This window comes from Poecile atricapillus, chromosome W (assembly GCF_030490865.1).
Source record: "Poecile atricapillus isolate bPoeAtr1 chromosome W, bPoeAtr1.hap1, whole genome shotgun sequence".
Classification (NCBI taxonomy): Eukaryota; Metazoa; Chordata; class Aves; order Passeriformes; family Paridae; genus Poecile; species Poecile atricapillus.
Window position 1 is genome coordinate 1,244,977 of NC_081288.1, and position 22,887 is coordinate 1,267,863.

The 22,887-nt window shown below is 48.3% G+C and overlaps 1 protein-coding gene across 1 annotated transcript in view; it reads right to left on the reverse strand.

Moving 5' to 3' along the window:
* The window catches only part of LOC131591351 (SH3 and multiple ankyrin repeat domains protein 3-like), a 161,916-nt gene that overhangs the window by 29,780 nt on the left and 109,249 nt on the right, over positions 1 to 22,887 (reverse strand). The window contains 3 exon segments of the mRNA XM_058861926.1: positions 3,426 to 3,506; positions 9,964 to 10,099; positions 16,459 to 16,583. Coding sequence (XP_058717909.1) covers positions 3,426 to 3,506; positions 9,964 to 10,099; positions 16,459 to 16,583 — 342 coding nt within the window.

Genomic DNA, 22,887 nt, shown 5'->3' on the forward strand with positions numbered 1-22,887 from the left:
ATGGAACAGGAATAAGGAATGGAACAGGAATAAGGAATGGAACAAGAATAGGGAATGGAGCAGGGAAATGAGCTGGGAATGGAGCAGGGAATGGAACAGGGAATGGAGTGAGGAAGGTGAGGAGAGGAGCGGGGAAGAGGAGCAGGAGGAGCCGGAGCAGGGAATGGAGCAGGATCAGGGAGAGGAACAGGGAATGGAGCAGGGAAAGGAGATGGGAATGGAGTGAGGAAAATGAGGAGAGGAGCAGGGAATGGAGCAGGGAATGGAGTGGGAACAGGGAATGCATCAAGGAAAGGGAAAGAATCAGGGAATGGAGCAGGGAATGGGGCAGGGAAAGGGAATGGAGCTGGGAATGGAGTGAGGAAGGTGAGGAGAGGAGCGGGGAGAGGAGCAGGAGGAGCCAGAGCTGGGAAAGGAGCTGAGAATGGAGCTGGGAATACGGAGAGGAACAGGGAACGAAACAGGAATAAGGAATGGAGTAGGGAATGGAGCAGGAACAGGGAACGGAGCAGGAATAGGGAATGGAGCAGGGAAAGGAGCGGGATCAGGGAAAGGAGCAGGGAATGGAGCAGGGAAAGGGAATGGAGCTGGGAATGGAGATGGGAATGGAGCTGGAACAGGGAATGGAGAAGGATCAGGGAATGGAGCAGGGAAAGGATCAGGGAATGGAGCTGGGAAAGGGAAAGGAGCAGGGAATGGAAAAGGGAATGGAGTGAGGAAGGTGAGGAGAGGAGCAGGAGGAGCCGGAGCAGGGAAAGGAGCTGGGAAGAGAGAGAGGAACAGGGAATGGATCAGGGAATGGAGCTGGGAATGGAGCAGGAGCAGGGAGAAGAGCGGGGAAAGGGAAAAGATCAGGGAATGGAGCAGGAGCAGGGAATGGAGCAGGGAATGGATCAGAAATAGGGAATGGATCAGGGAATGGAGCTGGGAATGGAGCAGGAGCAGGGAGAGGAGTAGGGAATGGAGCAGGAACAGGGAATGGAACAGGGAAAGGAGCCGGGAAAGCAGCAGGGAAAGCAGCGGGATCAGGGAAAGGAGCAGGGAAAGGAGATGGGAATGGAACAGGAATAGGGAATGGAACAGGAATAGGGAATGGAACAGGAATAGGGAAGGGATCAGGGAATGGAGCAGGGAAAGGAGTGAAGAAAGTGAGGAGAGGAGCAGGGAATAGAGCAGGGAATGGATGGGAACAGGGAATGCATCAAGGAAAGGGAAAGGATCAGGGAATGGAGCAGGAACAGGGAATGGAACAGGAATAGGGAATGGAGCAGGGAATGGAGCAGGGAATGGAGTGAGGAAGGTGAGGAGAGGAGCAGGGAGAGGAGCAGGAGGAGCCGGAGCAGGGAATGGAGATGGTAATGGAGCAGGAGCAGGGAGAAGAGCAGGAATAGGGAATGGAGCAGGGAATGGAGCAGGGAAAGGGAATAGAACAGGGAATGGAGTGAGGAAGGTGAGGAGAGGAACGGGGAGACGAACAGGAGGAGCCGGAGCAGGGAATGGAGCAGGATCAGGGAGAGGAACAGGGAATGGAACAGGAAAAGGGAATGGAGTAGGGAAAGGATCAGGGAATGGAGCAGGGAATGGAGATGGGAATGGAGCAGGATCAGGGAATGGAGCTGGGAAAGGATCAGGGAACGGAACAGGAATAGGGAATGGAGCAGGAATAGAGAATGGATCAGGGAGAGGAACAGGGAATGGAGCAAGGAATAGATCAGGGAATGGAACAGGAAGAGGGAATGGAGCAGGGAATGGGAAAGGAGCTGGGAATGGAAATGGGAATGGAGCAGGAAAAGGGAAAGGAGCAGGAACAGGGAATGGAGCATGGAATGGAGCAGGGAGTGGATCAGAGAAAGGATCAGGGATCAGGGAATGGAGCAGAGATCAGGGAAAGGATCAGGGAATGGATCAGGGAATGGATCAGAGAATGGAGTAGGGAATGGAGCAGGGAATGGAGCAGGGAATGAATCGGGGATCAGGGAATGGATCAAGGAACGGATCAGGGATCAGGGAAAGGATCAGGGAAAGGATCAGGGAATGGATCAGGGAATGGATCAGGGAACGGATGAGGATGCCCAAGGCCAGGCCACATCAACCCCTCCACACCCACCGGAGCCTCCCAACGTCCTTCCCACGCCCACCTCCACCGGGATGCGCCCCTGGAGCACTGGATATCCCTCTGGAACCCCTCTGGAATCCCTCTGGAATCCCTCTGGAATCCCTCTGGAATCCCTCTGGAATCCCTCTGGAATCCCTCTGGAACCCTTTTGGAATCCCTCTGGAACCCCTCTGGAACCCTTCTGGAATCCCTCTTGAATCCCTCTGGAATTGCTCTGGAACTCCTCTGGAACCCCTCTGGAATCCCTCTGGAATCCCACTGGAACCCCTCAGGAATCCCTCTGGAATCCCTCTGGAATCCCTCTGAAAATCCTCTGGAACCCCTCTGGAACCCCTCTGGAACTCCTCTGGAATCCCTCTGGAACCCCTCTGGAACCCCTCTGGAATCTCTCTGGAACCCCTCTGGAATTTCCCTGGAATCCCTCTGGAACAGCTCTGGAACCCCTCTGGAACCCCTCTGGAATTTCTCTGGATTCCTCTCTGGAATTTCTCTGGATTCCCCTCTGGAACCCCTCTGGAACTCCTCTGGAATCCTTCTGGAATCCCTCTGGAACCCCTCTGAAATTCCTCTGGAATCCCTCTGGAATAGCTCTGGAACCCCTCTGGAATCCTTCTGGAACCCCTCTGGAATTTCTCTGGAACCCCTCTGGAATCTCTCTGGAACAGCTCTGGAATTTCTCTGGATTCCCCTCTGGAACTCCTCTGGAATCCCTCTGGAATAGCTCTGGAACCCCTCTGGAATCTCTCTGGAACAGCTCTGGAACCCGTCTGGAATCCTTCTGGAACCCCTCTGGATATTCCTCTGGAATCCTTCTGGAATCCCTCTGGAACTCCTCTGAAATCCCTCTGGAAACCCCTCTGGAATAGCTCTGGAACCCCTCTGGAACCCCTCTGGAACCCCTCTGGAAACCCCTCTGGAAACCCGTCTGGAACAGCTCTGGAATTTCTCTGGATTCCCCTCTGGAACTCCTCTGGAACTCCTCTGGAATAGCTCTGGAACCCCTCTGGAACCCCTCTGGAATCTCTCTGGAACCCCTCTTGAACCCCTCTGGAATTTCTCTGGAAACTCCTCTGGAATCCCTCTGGAATCCTTCTGGAACCCTTCTGGATAAAGCCGGGAATTCTTCTCCCGCTCCCCGCGCCTCCCACACCCACCACCACCACAGGTCCACGACGCACATGCAAACAGCCGGAAAACCGCCGGAAAACCACCGGAAAACCGCCGGAAAACCCCCGGAAAACCGCCGGGAAACCGCCGGGAAAACCACTTCCACCAACCCCCCGGAATTCCTGGGGAATCCCGGCCTTACCCAGCTCCTCCAGCTCGGCCGTCATGGATTTGGAGCGCAGCGTGAGGGTCGTGCTGGGGGCTCTCTTGGGCGGCGGCGGAGCTGCAAGGAACAGAGAGGGCATCTTGCACCGCTTCTCCCGGAATTTCCGCGGAGTGGCCAAGTGCAGGTGCCACTTCTTCTCCACCGCCTGGATCTCCTCGTATTCCCGGGATGAGGAGTCGCACTGCTGCAGGATCTTATTGAGGCTGCGCGTGGAGGCGAACTTCTTCATGATTCCCGCCGGGAATGTGGGAGCCCTTTGGGAATGACGCCTTTTGGGAATGTTGGCGGATTTAGCGGCGCCGAGTCCGAGTCATGGCCTCTCTCTCCCTCTCTCTCTCTCTCTCTCTCCTCTCTCCCTCCCCACCACGCTCCGGGAATTCGGGAATGTTTCCGGCTCTTCTTCCCGCCTCGGTGGCCCACCCCACCTTCCTCCTCCTCCTCTTCCTCCTCCTCCTCCTCCTCCCGCTGCTGCTGCCGCCTGTGGATCCCGACCCTACGGAGCTGCCCAAGCCCGCCTGGCCCGGGATGATCCCAAAATCTCCCGATCCCGCATTCCCTGGATCTCACCCCCCACCCCCCCCCACCCCCCCACCCCCCCCACCCCCCAAAAAAAAAAAAAACTCCGGAGCGGCGAGGATGAGTGGAAAAAGCTCTTCCTCCTCCTCCTCCTCCTCCTCCTCCTCCTCCTCCTCCTCCTCCTCGCTGCTCCTCGCTGCCAATGCTGGAATAACGCTCCGGGATTGCCATGGCAACGGCAGCTCCAAGGATCCCTGTGCCTGCGGCAGGGATCCAGCGGGGCGGATTCAGCCCCGGCCGGGCCCACCCAGGCGGGGGGGACGCGGGATGAGCCCCCCATCCCCAACCCCCCAACCCCCCACCACCACCGGATCCCCTCGGATCCCTTTGGAAAAGCGGCCGCGTGGATCCGGAGGATGAGGATGAGGATGAGGATGAGGGAAGCACCGGGGGGCAGCGGCTCACCCCGGGCTGGAAGCGGCCCCGCCGGGGCTCCCCGGCGCTGATTCCCGGCTCAATTCCCGAGGGTTATTCCCGGCGCAATTCCCGAGGGTTATTCCCGGCTGAATTCCCGGCTGAATTCCCGAGGCTGCCGGCCGCTGGCGCGGCTCGTGCCTTGGAGCCGTGACGGGATAATCGGAGCTCCTCGTGCCAGCAGCGCTCCCTCCTTCCCTCCCTCCCTCCCTCCCTCCCTCCTTCCCTTCCCTTCCCTCCCTTCCCTCTTTTCCTTCCCTCCCTCCTTCCCTTCCCTCTTTCCCTTCCCTCCTTCCCTCCCCCGAGCCCCGCGTGCTGCGCTGGGAGCGGCCCCGATCCCGGCCCCCTTCAGAATTCCCTGCTCCCAGCCCCCGATTCCATCCCTGAATCCATCCTCGAATCCATCCCTGATTTCATTCCCTGCTCCCAGCCCCTGAATCCATCCCTGAATCCATCCCTGAATCCATCCCTGATTTCATTCCCTGCTCCCAGCCCCCGATTCCATCCCTGAATCCATCCCTGAATCCATCCCTGATTCCAGTCCCTGCTCCCAGCCCCTGAATCCATCCCTGAATCCATCCCTGAATCCATCCCTGATTTCATTCCCTGCTCCCAGCCCCTGATTCCATCTCTGAATCCATCCCTGATTTCATTCCCTGCTCCCAGCCCCCGATTCCATCCCTGATTTCATTCCCTGCTCCCAGCCCCCGATTCCATCCCTGATTCCATTCCTGATTCCATTCCCCCAATTCTACCCCCTGCTCCCATCCTCCTGCTCTATCCCTGCTCCCATCCCTGCTCCCATCCCTGAATCCATCCCCGATTCCATCCCTAAATCCATTCCTGATTCCATCCCTGAATCCATCCCTGAATCCATCCCTGATTCCAGTCCCTGCTCCCAGCCCCCGATTCCATCCCTGAATCCATCCCTGAATCCATCCCTGATTCCATTCCCTGCTCCCAGCCCCCGATTCCATCCCTGAATCCATCCTCGAATCCATCCCTGATTCCATTCCCTGCTCCCAGCCCCTGATTCCATCCCTGAATCCATCCCCGAATCCATCCCTGATCTCACTCCCTGCTTCCAGCCCCGGATTCCATCCCTGAATCAATTCCTGATTCCATCCCTGCTCCCATCCCCCCGATTCCATTCCTGCTCCAATCCCCTGATCCCATTCCCCTGCTTCTATCCCTGTTCCCATCTCCTGTTCCCATTCCTGTTTCCATCCAGTCCCTGCTCCCATCCCTGCTCCCATCCCTGAATCCATCCCTGCTCCCATCCCTGAATCCATCCCTGCTCCCATCCCTGCTCCCATCCCTGCTTCCATTCCCCATTTCCATTCCTGTTTCCATCCCTGTTCCCACCCGCCCATTTCCATTCCCTGCTTGCGTTCCCCATTTCCATTCCCAATTTCCATTCCCCATTTCTATTCCCTGTTCCCATTCCCCATTTCTATTCCCTGTTTACATTCCCTGCTCCCATCCCATTTCCATTCCCTGTTCCCATTCCTGTCCCCTGTTCCCATTCCCATTCCCGTTCCCATTCTTGTTCCCATTCCCTGTTCCCATTCCTGTCCCCTGTTCCCATTCCCATTCCCGTTCCCATTCTTGTTCCCATTCCCTGTTCCCATTCCCATTCCCATTCCTGTTCCCATTCCCATTCTCTGCTCCCATTCCCGTTCCCATTCCTGTTCCCATTCCCATTCCTTGTTCCCATTCCGGTTCCCATTCCCATTCCGGTTCCCATTCCCATTATCATTCCTATGCCCATTCCCGTTCCCATTCCCATTCCCTGTTCCCATTCCCATTCCCATTCCCATTCCCGTTCCCATTCCCTGTTCCCATCCCTCCATCCCATCCCGCTCCTGCTTCCCAAACTCCCATCCCAGTAATTCCAATCCCCTTTTCCCATTTTTCCTTTTCCCATCCCAGGAATTCCACCCCCTTTTCCCATTTTTCCCTTTTCCCATCCCCCTGCTCCCATTCCCTGGAATTCCAGCCCCAATCCCCCCCCCAAACCCCTCCTGGCTCCTTCCTGTGCTCCCAGACATTCCCATTTTTTTCTCTGGAAAAATCCCTGCCCAAACTCCTGGATCCGCTCCCGGGATCTGGAACCCATGGAATGAAATCCCAAAAATTCCCGGGATCCCCCAGGACCGACCGTTCCCAGGAATTCCCACAGCAACCCCCAGGCTCCATCCCGGAATTCCCGGCATTCCTTTGGGATCATCCTGCCCCTTCCCCAACATTCCCAGCTGGAGCCGGAGCCTGGAGCAGCTGATGGGAATTCCAGGAATTCCGGATCACAGGAATCAAAAGTGATTCCCAAAACCCATCCCGGGATTCCTCAGATCCCTCCCTGAATTCCCAGCCCATTCCCCTCTTCCCGCAGCCCGGAGATCCCAAAATTCTTCTCCCTCGTTTGCCGCAATTACAGGAATTCCAGACCTTGGGAATTCCCAAAAACCACCACAATTCCAGGAATTCCAGACCTTGGGAATTGAAGCCATTCCCAAAAAACACCACAACTCCAGGAATTCTAGACCATGGGAATTCAATTGATTCCCAAAAAACATCCCAGCTCCAGGAATTCCAGACCTTGGGAATTCCCAAAAAGCTCCACAATTCCAGGAATTCCAGATCTTGGGAATCAAAGCCATTCCCAAAAAACACCACAGCTCCAGGAATTCCAGACCTTGGGAATTTCCACAAAATTCCAGGAATTCCAGACCTTGGGAATTGAAGCCATTCCCAAAAAGCTCCACAATTCCAGAAATTCTAGACCGTGGGAATTTAAATGATTCCCAAAAACACATCCCAACTCCAGGAATTCCAGACCTTGGGAATTCCCCAAAAGCTCTGCAATTCCAGGAATTCCAGACTTTGAAATTCCCACAAAACACCACAACTCCAGGAATTCCAGACCTTGGGAATTCCCAAAAAGCTCTGCAATTCCAGGAATTCCAGACCTTGGGAATTCCCAAAAAGCACCACAATTCCATAAAATCCAGACCTTGGGAATTGAAGCCATTCCCAAAAAACACCACAGCTCCAGGAATTCCAGACCTTGGGAATTCCCAAAAAGCTCCACAATTCCAGGAATTCCAGACCTTGGGAATTGAAGCCATTCCCAAAAAAACATCCCAATTCCACAGATGTGGTTGGGACCTTCCTGAACTTCCCTGCCCACCACATTCCCAAAAAACTGAGCATCCCAAAAAATGACACATCCCCAAAACTGGGAACATCCCAAAAATTTTTGCATCCCCAAACTGGAGCATCCCAAAAATCAGAACATCCCAAAAATCAACTCATCCCAAAAATCAACGCATCCCAAAAATGAAAACATCCCAAAAAATGTGAAAATCCCAAAAATCAGAGCATCCCAAAACACGGCAAATCCCAAACATGGAAAAATCCCAAAAACCACCACATCCCAAAACCCGGCAAATCCCAAAAAATCAATGCATCCCAAAAAGTGGCAAATCCCAAAAATTGGCTCATCCCAAAAATCAACGCATCCCAAAAATGGAAACATCCCAAAAATCAGAACATCCCAAAAATCAACACATCCCAAAAAATGGGAAAATCCCAAAAATCAGAACATCCCAAAAATCAACGCATCCCAAAAACTGGGAAAATTCCAAAAATCAGAACATCCCAAAACCCGGCAAATCCCAAAAATAGAAACATTCCAAGAATGGAAAGATCCCCAAAATTGGCACATCCCAAAAACCATCGCACCCCAAAAATCATCACGTCCCAAAAACTGGCACATCCCAAAGATCAACGCATCCCAAAAATCAGAATATCCCAAAAACCGTCACATCCCAAAAAACCAGAAAATCCCCAAAATGGGCACATCCCAAAAATTAGAAAATCCCAAAAATCAACGCATCCCAAAAATGGGAAAATCCCAAAAATCCGCACATCCCAAAACCTGGCACATCCTAAAACTTGGCACATCCCAAAAATCATCACATCCCAAAACCCAGCAAATCCCAAAACCAGAAACATTGCAAGAATGGAAAGATCCCAAAAACTGACACATCCCGAAAATCAGCGCATCCCAAAAACAGAAACATCCCAAAAAACCATCACATCTCAAAAATCAACACATCCCAAAAATCATCGCATCCCAAAAACAGAAACATCCCAAAAAACCATCACATCCCAAAAATCAGAATATCCCAAATATCAGCACATCCCAAAAAATGACACATCCCAAAAACCCGCAAATCCCAAAAATGGAAACATTCCAAGAATGGAAAAATCCCAAAAATCAGAATATCCCAAAAACCGACACATCCCAAAAACTGGCAAATCCCAAAAACCAGCAAATCCCAAAAATCATCACATCCCAAAAATCAGTGCATCCCAAAGATCAACACATCCCAAAAATCAGAATATCCCAAAAATCAGCGCATCCCAAAACCCAGAAAATCCCAAAAACAGAAACATTCCAGGAATGGAAAGATCCCAAAAACCGGCACATCCCGAAAACCATCGCATCCCAAAACCAGAAACATCCCAAAAAAAATCACATCCCAAAAATCAACACATCCCAAAAATCAACGCATCCCAAAAACCATCACATCCCAAAGATCAACACATCCCAAAACGCGGCAAATCCCAAAAACTGGCACATCCCAAAAATCAATGCATCCCAAAAATCATCGCATCCCAAAAATCAGTGCATCCCAAAAATCAGAATATCCCAAAAACCATCACATCCCAAAAATCAACACATCCCAAAAATCATCAGATCCCAAAACCCGGCAAATCCCAAAAATAGAAACATCCCAAAAACCAGCAAATCCCAAAGATCAACACATCCCAAAAACCATCACATCCCAAAAATCATCACATCCTAAAGATCAACGCATCCCAAAAATCAACGCATCCCAAAAATGGGAAAATCCCAAAAATACGCACATCCCAAAAACCGGCAAATCCCCAAACCAGAAACATTCCAAGAATGGAAAAATCCCCAAAACCGACACATCCCAAAAATCAGTGCATCCCAAAAATCAACGCATCCCAAAAATCAGAATATCCCAAAAATCATCACATCCCAAAAACCAGCAAATCCCAAAAATCATCAGATCCCAAAAATCAACACATCCCAAAAATCATCAGATCCCAAAACCTGTCAAATTCCAAAAATCAGCAAATCCCAAAAACCATCGCATCCCAAAACCTGGCACATCCCAAAGATCAACACATCCCAAAAATCAGCACATCCCAAAACCCATCACATCCCAAAAATCAATGCATCCCAAAAATCATCAGATCCCAAAAATCATCAGATCCCAAAATTCATCGCATCCCAAAAACCATCACATCCCAAAAAACCATCACATCCCAAAAAAGCAGAAAATCCCCAAAACCGCAGCGTCCTCCCCCAGGGAATTTTCCTCTCCCGCCTCCCCGAAACCCCCGGAATCCCCGGAATCCCCGGAATTCCCGGAACCCCCGGAATCCCCGGAATCCCCGGAATTCCCGGAATTCCCGTCATTCCTACCCTTTTTTCGGGATCCTTCCTCGGCCTCGGGCTTGCGGCTGACGGAGACGACTTTCATCAGGAGGCGATTCCCGCCCTGCCGGATCAGCGCCACCACCTGCTTGTGCCCCACCTTCACCACGTTCACCCCGTTCACCTGGATCCCGGAAAAAAAACCGGGATCAGAATTCCCGGCGGGAATCGGGAAGGGAGGGGAAGAGGGGAGGGGTTTTTGGGGGGTTTTGGGGTTTTTTTTGGGTTTTTTTGGGGTTTTTTTGGGGTTTTTTTTGGGGGGGGTTTGGGGATGGTTGGGAAGGGGAATGTGGGGAGATGGAAATGGGAATGTTCTGGAAAAATGGGAATGTCCTAAAATGGGAATGTCCCAAAAATCCATGCATCCCAAAAAAAGGGAATATCCCAAAAATTGCAACATCCCAAAAATGGGAATATCCTAAAAATGGGAATGATCAAAAATGGGAATGTTCAAAAAATGGGAATGTCTGGAAAAATGGGAATGTCCAAAAATGGGAATGTCCAAAAATGGGAATAACCAAAATATGGGAATAACCAAAAAATGGGAATGTCCAAAATGGGAATGTTCAAAAAATGGGAATGTCCAGAAAAATGGGAATGTCCAAAAAATGGGAATGTTCAAAAAATGGGAATGTCCTAAAAATGGGAATGTCCAAAAATGGGAATAACCAAAATACGGGAATAACCAAAAAATGGGAATGTCCAAAATGGGAATGTTCAAAAAATGGGAATGTCCAAAAATGGGAATGTCCAAAATGGGAATATCCTAAAAATCCATGCATCCCAAAAAAGGGAATATCCCAAAAATTGCAACATCCCAAAAATGGGAATGTCCTAAAAATGGGAATGATCAAAAATGGGAATGTCCTAAAAATGGGAATGTTCAAAAAATGGGAATGTCCAAAATGGGAATGTCCCAAAAATCCATGCATCCCAAAAAAGGGAATATCCCAAAAATTGCAACATCCCAAAAATGGGAATATCCTAAAAATGGGAATGTCCAGAAAAATGGGAATGTCCAAAAATGGGAATAACCAAAATATGGGAATAACCAAAAAATGGGAATGTCCAAAATGGGAATGTTCAAAAAATGGGAATATCCGGAAAAATGGGAATATCCTAAAAATGGGAATGTCAAAAAAAATGGGAATGTTCTGGAAAAATGGGAATGTCCAGAAAAATGGGAATGTCCCAAAAAATGGGAATGTCCCCAAAATGGGAATGTCCTAAAATGGGAATGTCCGGAAAAATGGGAATGTCCAGAAAAATGGGAATGTCCAAAAATGGGAATAACCAAAATATGGGAATAACCAGAAAATGGGAATAACCAAAATATGGGAATAACCAAAAAATGGGAATGTCCAAAATGGGAATGTTCAAAAAATGGGAATGTCCGGAAAAATGGGAATATCCAGAAAAATGGGAATGATCAAAAAATAGGAATGTCCAAAAAATGGGAATGTCCAAAATGGGAATGTCAAAAAAAATGGGAATGTTCAAAAAACTGGAATATCCAAAAATGGGAATGTAAAAAATGGGAATGTCCAAAAAAATGGGAATATCCAAAAAAATGACACATCCCAAAAAAATGGGAACATCCCAAAAAATCTCCACATCCCAAAAATCCAAGGATCCCGAAAATCAGCGGATCCCAAAAATGGGAACATCCAAAATTGGGAATACCCCAAAAATCTGAGTATCCCAAAAATGGGAACATCCCAAAAATTGGGAATATCCCAAAAATCAGCACATCCCAAGAAATGGGAACATCCCAAAGAATGGGAAAATCCCCAAAAATGGGAACATCCCAAAAATCCTGGCTGCATCCCAAACCGGAAATGATCGGAATCACCGGAAAGTTTCAGAATTCCGGGATTTCCGCTCTTCCCTCCACGATTCCCGAAATTCCCGGAGTTTTTCCCCAGCGCTCCGTGTTTATCCTGAGCCCATCCCGGAAACTCCGGATTCCCGGGAATGCCCTCGGGGATGAGGGGATGGAATTCCCGGAAAATCTTGGAATTTTTGGGGTGAGGAAGGAATTCCACGCGGGAACTCTGGAATTTTGTCCTTCCAGGATGGACCAAAAAAATCCGGGAGAAATCCCAGGAATTCCTGGGAAATTTTCCTTTGCCCCAGGAAATTCCCGAGGTTCCGTTCCCGGGAATCCCCGAGGTCGGGAGCATTCCCAGAATTCCCAGATCCATGGATTTGGAATCCCTCGGGAATGGCGATTCCCAGTTCCCGGCTCAGCCCATCCCGACCCTTCCCAACTTTTTCCATGGATTTTTTTTTTTTTTCCCAGGGTTTTTCCCAAATTTCCCATTCCCGGCTCTGCTCGAGGCCGTTCCCTCTCATCCCGTCCCTTTTCCCTGGGATCGGATCCCGATTCCCACCCGGATCCAGCCAGGGAATCCTTGGGAATCCTTGGGAATCCTTGGGAATCCTTGGGAATTCCTAATCCCGTTCCTTTCCACCCCAATCCCGTGGTTTTTTAAGGAATTCCGACGCGCCCAACAAACCCTCGGGATTCTCTTCCCGGCAATTCCTCGGGATTTCAACCCCGGAATTCCCAATCCATCCCTGCCTCGATTTCCCTCATTCCGCTCCGGAAAACCGGGAGAGCCCAACCCTCATCCCGAGCCTCCGGAATTCCGGGGCCGAGCGGCATTCCCGGAGTTCTCCGAGCCCGGAAATTCGGGAACGAGGATTTTCAGGAATTCCTCTCTCGGGAGACTTCGCATTCCCAGACTTTTCCCAGAAAATTCCGGATTTGGAGCAGAACATTCCATCTTTTTTTTTTTTCTTTTTCCCCGGAATATCCCAAATTTTGAGCATTTCCATAAAAAATCCCGGAGCTGGATCGGCCTCTTCCCTTTTTTTTTATTTCCTTTCCCCTCCCGGCTCCCGAATTCCCAAAATTCCCAAATCCCGACCTTCGATATTTCCTCGGATCCTTTTGGTTTTTTTTCCTTCCCGACTTTTCCAGCGGGAAGAGGATCCGGGAATGTTTCGCTTCTCCCGCATTCCCGCAATTCCAGAGGGGGAATTTTTTGCTCCCCACCCCCCATCCCGGATTTTTGGGCTCCGTTTCCTTAAAAAAAAAACCCTGGAATTTTGTTCCTTGGGATCATCCTGAGCAGGATCGTTCCTCATTCCCGAAGAAAATCATGGAATTGTTGAGGTTGGATTCCCAAATTCCCAAATTTTTTGATCATTCCCGAGGATTTGGGCTCCAGTTCCAAAACTTCCCGAGCTTTCCCACAGAGCGACATTCCCGAATATCCCCCGGGAATTCTGGGATCCGTCATTCCCGGTTTTTCCCTTAAAAAAATCCCGGATGACGACAAAATCCGACCCCAAACATTCCCGGATTTCCAGCCACGTCTGGATCCCAAATCCCGGGAATTCCCGCCTTGAGGAATCCTCATGGAATTCTCCAAGTTCTCCCTTTCCCGAGGCTCCTCACGGCAAAAATTCCAGGATTTCAGAACCTCCCGGGATGGCGGAGGAGACGAAAGGCTGGAAATCCGGGATTTTCCTCCGGAATTCCGGCGGGATTTTCCCAATCCCAGCCCCGGAGAGGTCGGATTTTATCCCAAACCGAGGAATTCCCGAACCCGGCACCGGGAATTTCCTCCTGGAATGTGAACCTCGGGAATTGCTGGGGTTGGAAAAGCCCTCGGAGAACAAATCCCGGAATTCCCGGCTCCGCCAGGGCCCCCCTGGATCCGGATCCTCCAAATCCTTTGGGATTCGAGTCCTTCCGGGAGGAATTTTCCCGATTTCTGGTGGATCCAGAGGCTGATCCCGGTTTTCCGGGAGGAATTCCGGCTGGAGCTTTCCCTGAGGGAATTCTGGGATGGAATTGGAGCCGAGGGAAGCTCGGGAGAGCCCCGGGAGCGACGAGATTCCCAACGGGATCCTCCGGATCCGCACCTGGAGAATTCCAGACCCTCTGGATCCACACCTGGAGAATTCCAGATCCTCTGGATCCACACCTGGGAAATTCCGGATCCTCCTGATCCCAACCTGGAGAATTCCTGGAAGCTCCTGATCCAAACCTGGAGGATTCTGGATCCTCCTCATCCCAGCCTGGAAAACTCTGGGAAAACTCCTGGAAAACTCCTGGAAGCTCCAACATGAGGAGAATTCCAGATCCTCTGGATCCACACCTGGAGAACTGGAAATCTCCTGGAAAACTCCTGGAAAACCCCTGGAAAACTCCAGGAAAACTCCTGGAAAATTCCTGGAAGCTCCAACATGAGGAGAATTCCAGATCCTCTGGATCCACACCTGGAGAATTCCAGATCCTCCTGATCCCAACCTGGAAAACTCCTGGAAGTTTCATGGCCTCGGGGACTCTGGATCCCTCTGGATCACACCTGGAAAATTCCTGGAAAATTCCTGGAAGCTCCAACATGAGAATTCCAGATCCTCTGGATCCACACCTGGGAAACTCCTGGAAATCTCCTGGAAAACTCCTGGAAATCTCTTGGAAAACTCCTGGAAAACTCCTGGAAAGCTCCTGGAAATCTCTTGGAAGCTCCTGATCCAAACATGGAGGACTCCAGATCCTCCTGATCCCAACCTGGGAAACTCCTGGAAAACTCCTGGAAGCTCCAACACCTGGAGAATTCCGGATCCTCTGGATCCACATCTGGGAAACTCCCGGAAATCTCCTGGAAAACTCCAGGAAAACTCCTGGAAAACTCCAGGAAAACTCCTGGAAACTCCTGATTCAAACCTGGAGGACTCTGGATCCTCCTGATCCCAACCCGGAAAACTCTGGAAAAACTCCTGGAAGCTCCAACACCCAAAGAATTCTGGATCCTCTGGATCCACACCTGGAGAACTCCTGGAAATCTCCTGGAAAACCCCTGGAAAACCCCTGGAAAACTCCAGGAAAACTCCTGGAAAATTCCTGGAAGCTCCAACATGAGGAGAATTTGAGATCCTCTGGATCCAAACCTGGAAAACTCCTGGATCCTCCTGATCCCAACCTGGAAAACTCCGGGAAAACTCCTGGAAAACTCCTGGAAGCTCCAACATGAGGAGAATTCCAGATCCTCTGGATCCACACCTGGAAAATTCTGGATCCTCCTGATCCCAACCTGGGAAACTCCTGGAAGTTCCGGATCCACCCCTGGAGGACTCCGGGATCCCTCTGGATCCACACCCAGAGAACCTCTGGAAGTTCCATCACTCGGAAAAGTCGGGATCCTCCTGATCCACAACTGGAGAATTCCCAAAAATTCCTGGGAAATCCCCCCACATTCCTGGGAAATTCTCAAAATTCATGGGAAATGCCCCAGATTTGTGGGAAATCACCCCAAATTCCTGGGAAATTGCCAAAATTCCTGGGAAATCCCCCAAAATCCCCCCAAATTCCTGGGAAATTCCCCAAATTAGTGGGAAATCTGCAAAATTCCTGGGAAATCTCCCCAAAATTCCTGGGAAATTCTTGGGAAATCCCCAAAATTCCTGGAAATCCCCCAGATTTGCAAGAAATTCCCCAAATTCCTGGGAAATGTCTGGGAAACCTTCCAAATTCCTGTGAAATCCCCCAAATTATTGGTAAATTCCTGGGAAATGCCCCAAATTCCTGGGAATCCATAAAATTCCTGTGAAATCCCCCAGATTCACGAAAAATTCCCAAAATTCCTGGGAAATCCCCCAAAATTCCTGGGAAATCCCCAAAATTCCTGGGAAATTCCTGGAAAATGCCCCAAATTCCTGGGAAATGCACAAAATTCCTGGGAAATCCCCCAGATTCACAAAAAATTCCCCAAAATTCCTGGGAAATCCCCAAAATTCCTGGAAAATTCCTGTGAAATCCCCCAGATTCATGAAAAATACCCAAAATTCCTGGGAAATCCCCCCAAATTCCTGGGAAATGCACAAAATTCCTGGGAAATGCACAAAATTCCTGGGAAACCCCCCAGATTCACAAAAAATTCCCAAAATTCCTGGGAAATCTCCCCAAACTTCCTGGGAAATCCCTCAAATTCCTGGGAAATCCCCAAAATTCCTGGGACATTCCTGGAAAATGCCCCAAATTCCTGGGAAATCCCCCCAAATTCCTGGGAAATGCTCAGAATTCCTGATAAATTCCCCAAAATTCCTGTGAAATGCCCAAAATTCCTGGGAAATTCCCCAAAATTCCTGGGAAATCCTCAAAATTTGTGGGAAATGCCCCAAAATTCCTGGGAAATGCTCCGAACTCATGGGAAATCCCCCGAATTCCTGGGAAATTCCCAAAATTCCTGGGAAATGCCCCCAAATTCCTGTGAAAATTCCTGGGAAATCCCCGAAATTCCTGGGAAATCCCCCAGATTCACAAAATAATCCCAAAATTCCTGGGAAATCCCCTGAAATTCCTGGGAAATCCCCTGAAATTCCAGTGAAATTCCTGAGAAATCCCCCGAAGCTCCCGGGAGCCGCCCCGAATTCCCGGGAAAAAGCGGAATCCCGGGAAGAGCTCACCTCGATCAGGAAGTCCCCCGTGCGCAATCCCGCTCTCCAGGCGACTCCTTCCACATCCACGGATTCCAGGTACTGCAGCGCCGGGAACGCCGGCGTGGGCGTGAACTCCTCGATCGGGGTCTCGGCTGGAAAACACCGGGAAAAGGGAATGGAGCCTTTCCCAAGGGAATTCCAGACGGGAAAGGCTCGGATTGTCCGCGGAGTTGCTAAAAATCGCGGAATGCCGCGGAATTCGGTTGTTCCCGATCCGAGGGGGGTGAATCCCACCGGGAATGGGGAAAATTCCAGGGGGGGGATTTGGGGATTTTTCCGGGATCCGAGATTCCCTGGAATTGGCTGAGGTTGGGAAGCCTCGTCCGGTCGGTGATTCCGGAAGAGGGATGGAATCCAAGGGGAATCCAAGGGGGAATCCAAGGTGGATCCAAGGGGAATCCAAGGGGAATCCAAGGGGAATCCAAGGGGAATCCAAGGGGAATCCAAGGGGAATCCAAGGGGAATCCAAGGGGAATCCAAGGTGGATCCAAGGGGAATCCAAGGGGGATCCAAGGGGAATCCAAGGGGGATCCAAGGGGGATCCAAGGGGAATCCAAGGGGAATCCAAGGGGGATCCAAGGGGGAATCAATCATGGAATTAATGATGGAATCAATGAGGGAATTAATGATGGAATCAACCATGGAATTAATGATGGAATCAATCATGGAATTAATGATGGAATCAATCATGGAATTAATGATGGAATCAATCGTGGAATTAATGATGGAATCAGCCATGGAATTAATGATGGAATCAATCATGGAATTAATGATGGAATCAACCATGGAATTAATGATGGAATCAATCATGGTATTAATGATGGAATCAATCATGGAATTAATGATGGAATCAATGAGGGAATTAATGATGGAATCAATGAGGGAATTAATGATAGAACAAATCATGGAATTAATGATGGAATCAATCATGGAATTAATGATGGAATCAATCATGGAATTAATGATGGAATCAATCATGGAATTAATGATGGAATCAATCATGGAATTAATGATGGAATCAACCATGGAATTAATGATGGAATCAATGAGGGAATTAATGATGGAATCAATCATGGAATTAATGATGGAATCAATGAGGGAATTAATGATGGAATCAATGAGGGAATTAATGATGGAATCAATCATGGAATTAATGATGGAATCAATAATGGAATTAATGATGGAATCAATGAGGGAATTAATGATGGAATCAATCACGGAATTAATGATGGAATCAATGAGGGAATTAATGATGGAATCAATGAGGGAATTAATGACGGAATCAATGAGGGAATTAATGATGGAATCAATCATGGAATTAATGATGGAATCAATCATGGAATTAATGATGGAATCAACCATGGAATTAATGATGGAATCAACCATGGAATTAATGATGGAATCAACCATGGAATTAATGATGGAATCAACCATGGAATTAATGATGGAATCAATGAGGGAATTAATGATGGAATCAATGAGGGAATTAATGATGGAATCAACCATGGAATTAATGATGGAATCAATCATGGAATTAATGATGGAATCAACCATGGAATTAATGATGGAATCAACCATGGAATTAATGATGGAATCAATGAGGGAATTAATGATGGAATCAATCATGGAATTAATGATGGAATCAATCATGGAATTAATGATGGAATCAATCATGGAATTAATGATGGAATCAATGAGGGAATTAATGATGGAATCAATCATGGAATTAATGATGGAATCAACCATGGAATTAATGATGGAATCAACCATGGAATTAATGATGGAATCAATGAGGGAATTAATGATGGAATCAATGAGGGAATTAATGATGGAATCAATCATGGAATTAATGATGGAATCAATGAGGGAATTAATGATGGAATCAACCATGGAATTAATGATGGAATCAATGAGGGAATTAATGATGGAATCAATCATGGAATTAATGATGGAATCAATCATGGAATTAATGATGGAATCAATGAGGGAATTAATGATGGAATCAACCATGGAATTAATGATGGAATCAATCATGGAATTAATGATGGAATCAACCATGGAATTAATGATGGAATCAATCATGGAATTAATGATGGAATCAACCATGGAATTAATGATGGAATCAATCATGGAATTAATGATGGAATCAACCATGGAATTAATGATGGAATCAATAAGGGAATTAATGATGGAATCAATCATGGAATTAATGATGGAATCAACCATGGAATTAATGATGGAATCAATCATGGAATTAATGATGGAATCAACCATGGAATTAATGATGGAATCAATCATGGAATTAATGATGGAATCAATGAGGGAATTAATGATGGAATCAACCATGGAATTAATGATGGAATCAATCACGGAATTAATGATGGAATCAACCATGGAATTAATGATGGAATCAATGAGGGAATTAATGATGGAATCAACCATGGAATTAATGATGGAATCAATGAGGGAATTAATGATGGAATCAACCATGGAATTAATGATGGAATCAACCATGGAATTAATGATGGAATCAATGAGGGAATTAATGATGGAATCAATGAGGGAATTAATGATGGAATCAACCATGGAATTAATGATGGAATCAACCATGGAATTAATGATGGAATCAACCATGGAATTAATGATGGAATCAATCATGGAATTAATGATGGAATCAACCATGGAATTAATGATGGAATCAATGAGGGAATTAATGATGGAATCAATGAGGGAATTAATGATGGAATCAATGAGGAAATTAATGATGGAATCAATGAGGGAATTAATGATGGAATCAACCATGGAATTAATGATGGAATCTACCATGGAATTAATGATGGAATCAATCATGGAATTAATGATGGAATCAATCATGGAATTAATGATGGAATCAACCATGGAATTAATGATGGAATCTACCATGGAATTAATGATGGAATCAATCATGGAATTAATGATGGAATCAATGAGGGAATTAATGATGGAATCAACCATGGAATTAATGATGGAACCAATGAGGGAATTAATGATGGAATCAATCATGGAATTAATGATGGAATCAATCATGGAATTAATGATGGAATCAATGAGGGAATTAATGATGGAATCAATCATGGAATTAATGATGGAATCAATCACGAAATTAATGATGGAATCAATAATGGAATTAATGATGGAATCAACCATGGAATTAATGATGGAATCAATGAGGGAATTAATGATGGAATCAATGAGGGAATTAATGACGGAATCAACCATGGAATTAATGATGGAATCAATAATGGAATTAATGATGGAATCAATAATGGAATTAATGATGGAATCAACCATGGAATTAATGATGGAATCAATGAGGGAATTAATGATGGAATCAACCATGGAATTAATGATGGAATCAATAATGGAATTAATGATGGAATCAACCATGGAATTAATGATGGAATCAATCATGGAATTAATGATGGAATCAATCATGGAATTAATGATGGAATCAACGATGGAATTAATGATGGAATCAATGAGGGAATTAATGATGGAATCAATCATGGAATTAATGATGGAATCAATCATGGAATTAATGATGGAATCAATCACGGAATTAATGATGGAATCAACCATGGAATTAATGATGGAATCAACCATGGAATTAATGATGGAATCAACCATGGAATTAATGATGGAATCAAACTTTTCCAAGCATTTCCATTCCCAGCATCCCAGAATTCCGGCCTAGCTCGGTCCCAAACCTTCGTCTCCCGGAAGGGATCCGGAGGATCCGCCCGGAGTTGAGAAAAACGGGAGAAATTCCTGCCGGGATGATCCAGCCTGAGGAAAATGGATCCGTTCCATCCTCCCTGCCTTCCTCATCCCAAGTTTTCCCTCATCCCTCTCACTCCCAGCCGAGCCTTTCCCAAAGTCTCCTCATTCCCAAATCCGCCAGGAGCGGATTCTCATCCTTCCCAATTATCCCAAAAAAATGGGATTTTGCTGGGACAAACCCTCATCCTTCCCAATTATCCCAAAAAAATGGGATTTTGCCGGGACAAACCCTCATCCTTCCCAATTATCCCCAAAAAAATGGGATTTTGCCGGGACAATCCCTCATCCTTCCCAATTATCCCCAAAAAAATGGGATTTTGCTGGGACAAACCCTCATCCTTCCCAATTATCCCAAAAAAATGGGATTTTGCTGGGACAAACCCTCATCCTTCCCAATTATCCCCAAAAAAATGGGATTTTGCCGGGACAAACCCTCATCCTTCCCAATTATCCCCAAAAAAATGGGATTTTGCCGGGACAAACCCTCATCCTTCCCAATTATCCCCAAAAAAATGGGATTTTGCCGGGACAAACCCTCATCCTTCCCAATTATCCCAAAAAAAATGGGATTTTGCTGGTACAAACCCTCATCCTTCCCAATTATCCCAAAAAAAATGGGATTTTGCTTGGACAAACCCTCATCCTTCCCAATTATCCCCCAAAAAATGGGATTTTCAGGAGCTGACGGATCCCGGCGGCCTCTCCGAAGTCCTTCCAGCAACATTCCCAACCTTCCTCTCCCTTCCCAACAACTCCAGGACTCAGATTCCATCCAAATCCAAGAATTTTCTCCATTTTTTTCCCGGATTTTAGGCGGGATTTTCCCCAGGGAACCTTTCCCTGCCGCTGAAGCTCCGCAGCCGCTTCCCAGGGATGGCATTCCATGATTTCTGCCTTTCCCGGGAGAAGCGGTGAGCGCCTGACAGCTCATCCCTATTTTTAGACGTTCCCAGGGAATATCGGGAATGCTCTCCAGACCCTTCGGGCTCCTCCCAGGATTTCACCTCCCGCTATCCCAGGAGCCTCGGACATTCCCGGGATCCAGGGGCGGCCCCAGCTGCTCTGGGGATTCCAGCCCAGCCGGGAATTCCCAATTCCCAAAATCCCACCCCCATCTCCCTTTTCCCAGGGAATTCCCTCCATTCCCAGCTCTCCCAGCCTGGCACTGGATCCAAAGGAATTTTGGGATCCAGGGGTTTCCCTGGCAATCTCAGCACTGCAGGAAGGGTCTCCCTTCCCTTTTCCAGCCCCAACTTCCAGAAGAATCCTTCGGGATGGATTCAGAGCCTCCCAAATCCCAGAATGGTTTGGGATGGGATCCAGGGACCTTCAATCCCATCCCATTCCAATCCCACCATCCCAGGCTGCTCCAAGCTTTCCTTGGACATTCCCGGGATCCAGGGGCAGCCCCAGCTGCTCTGGGAATTCCATTCCAGCCGGGAATTCCCAATTCCCAAATTCCCCTTTTCCCATCTGGAGCCATTCCCTGTGTCCTGTCCCTCCAGGCCTTTCCCAAATCCCGGCTCTCCTGGAGCCCCTGGAATGTTCTGGGAGCTCTCCCTGGATCCTTCCCTTCTCCAGAGGAACATTCCCAGTTTTCCAGAGGAAAGCTGATCCAATCCTTTCCCACCCTCTGGATTTGCTCCGGGATTTCCGCGTCCTCCCGGCGTTGGGAGCTCCCGGTTCTGGAATCCTGGAATGTTTTGGGTGGGAAGGGACCCAAATCCCACCCAATTCCCACCCTCGGGCACTTCCCGCTTTTCCCAGGCTGCCCCAAACCCCGTTCCCAGCCTCGGGAATTTTTCTCCCAGGTTTTCCAAGCCCCGGGGATGGAGAAGGAAGAGGAGGAGGAAGCAAATCCCAGGAAATCCTGGGAATGCGGATCCGCCTCTCCCAGCTCAGCCATTCCCAAAAGGAGTTTGGGACCGAAGATTCCCAACCCCATCCTGGGAATGCTCCGGGTGTGGAAATCATGGAAAATCCATCCAGGGATGAAATCCAACGGGAACAGCCTCCCATCCAATGGGAGGAGCAAACGGAAAAGTTGGGAATGAAATCCAGGAAGTTCCCGCCGGGAATGAAGGGAATTCCCTGACCGGAAGGTTCAGCCTTTCCCAGAAAAACTCCGGACTCGGAATTCCGGGAAGCGCCATTGGAGCTTCCTGAGGAGCCAGCAGGGCTCTGGTTGGGGAGTTGGGAATTCCTGGGCTGCAATTCCCAAAATTCCCAGCTGGAATTCCAGAGCCAGCTGTGGGAGAAGGTCTGGAAGAGCTGGGTCACCGGGAAAGTCTGGGAGCACCAAAATCCAGCCTGGAGGGACCAAATTCCATCCTGGAAGCACCAAATCCATCCTGGGGGGCTCAAACTCCATCCTGAGGGACCAAATCCCACCCAGGGGGACAAAATTCCATCCTGGAAGCACCAAAATCCATCCTGGAGGGACCAAATTCCATCCTGGAGAGACCAAATCCTAAGCTGGGGGAGAAAATTCCATCCTGGAAGCACCAAGTTCCATCCAGGAGATACCAAATCCCATCCTGGGGGGTTCAAACTCCATCCTGAGAGACAAAATCCCAC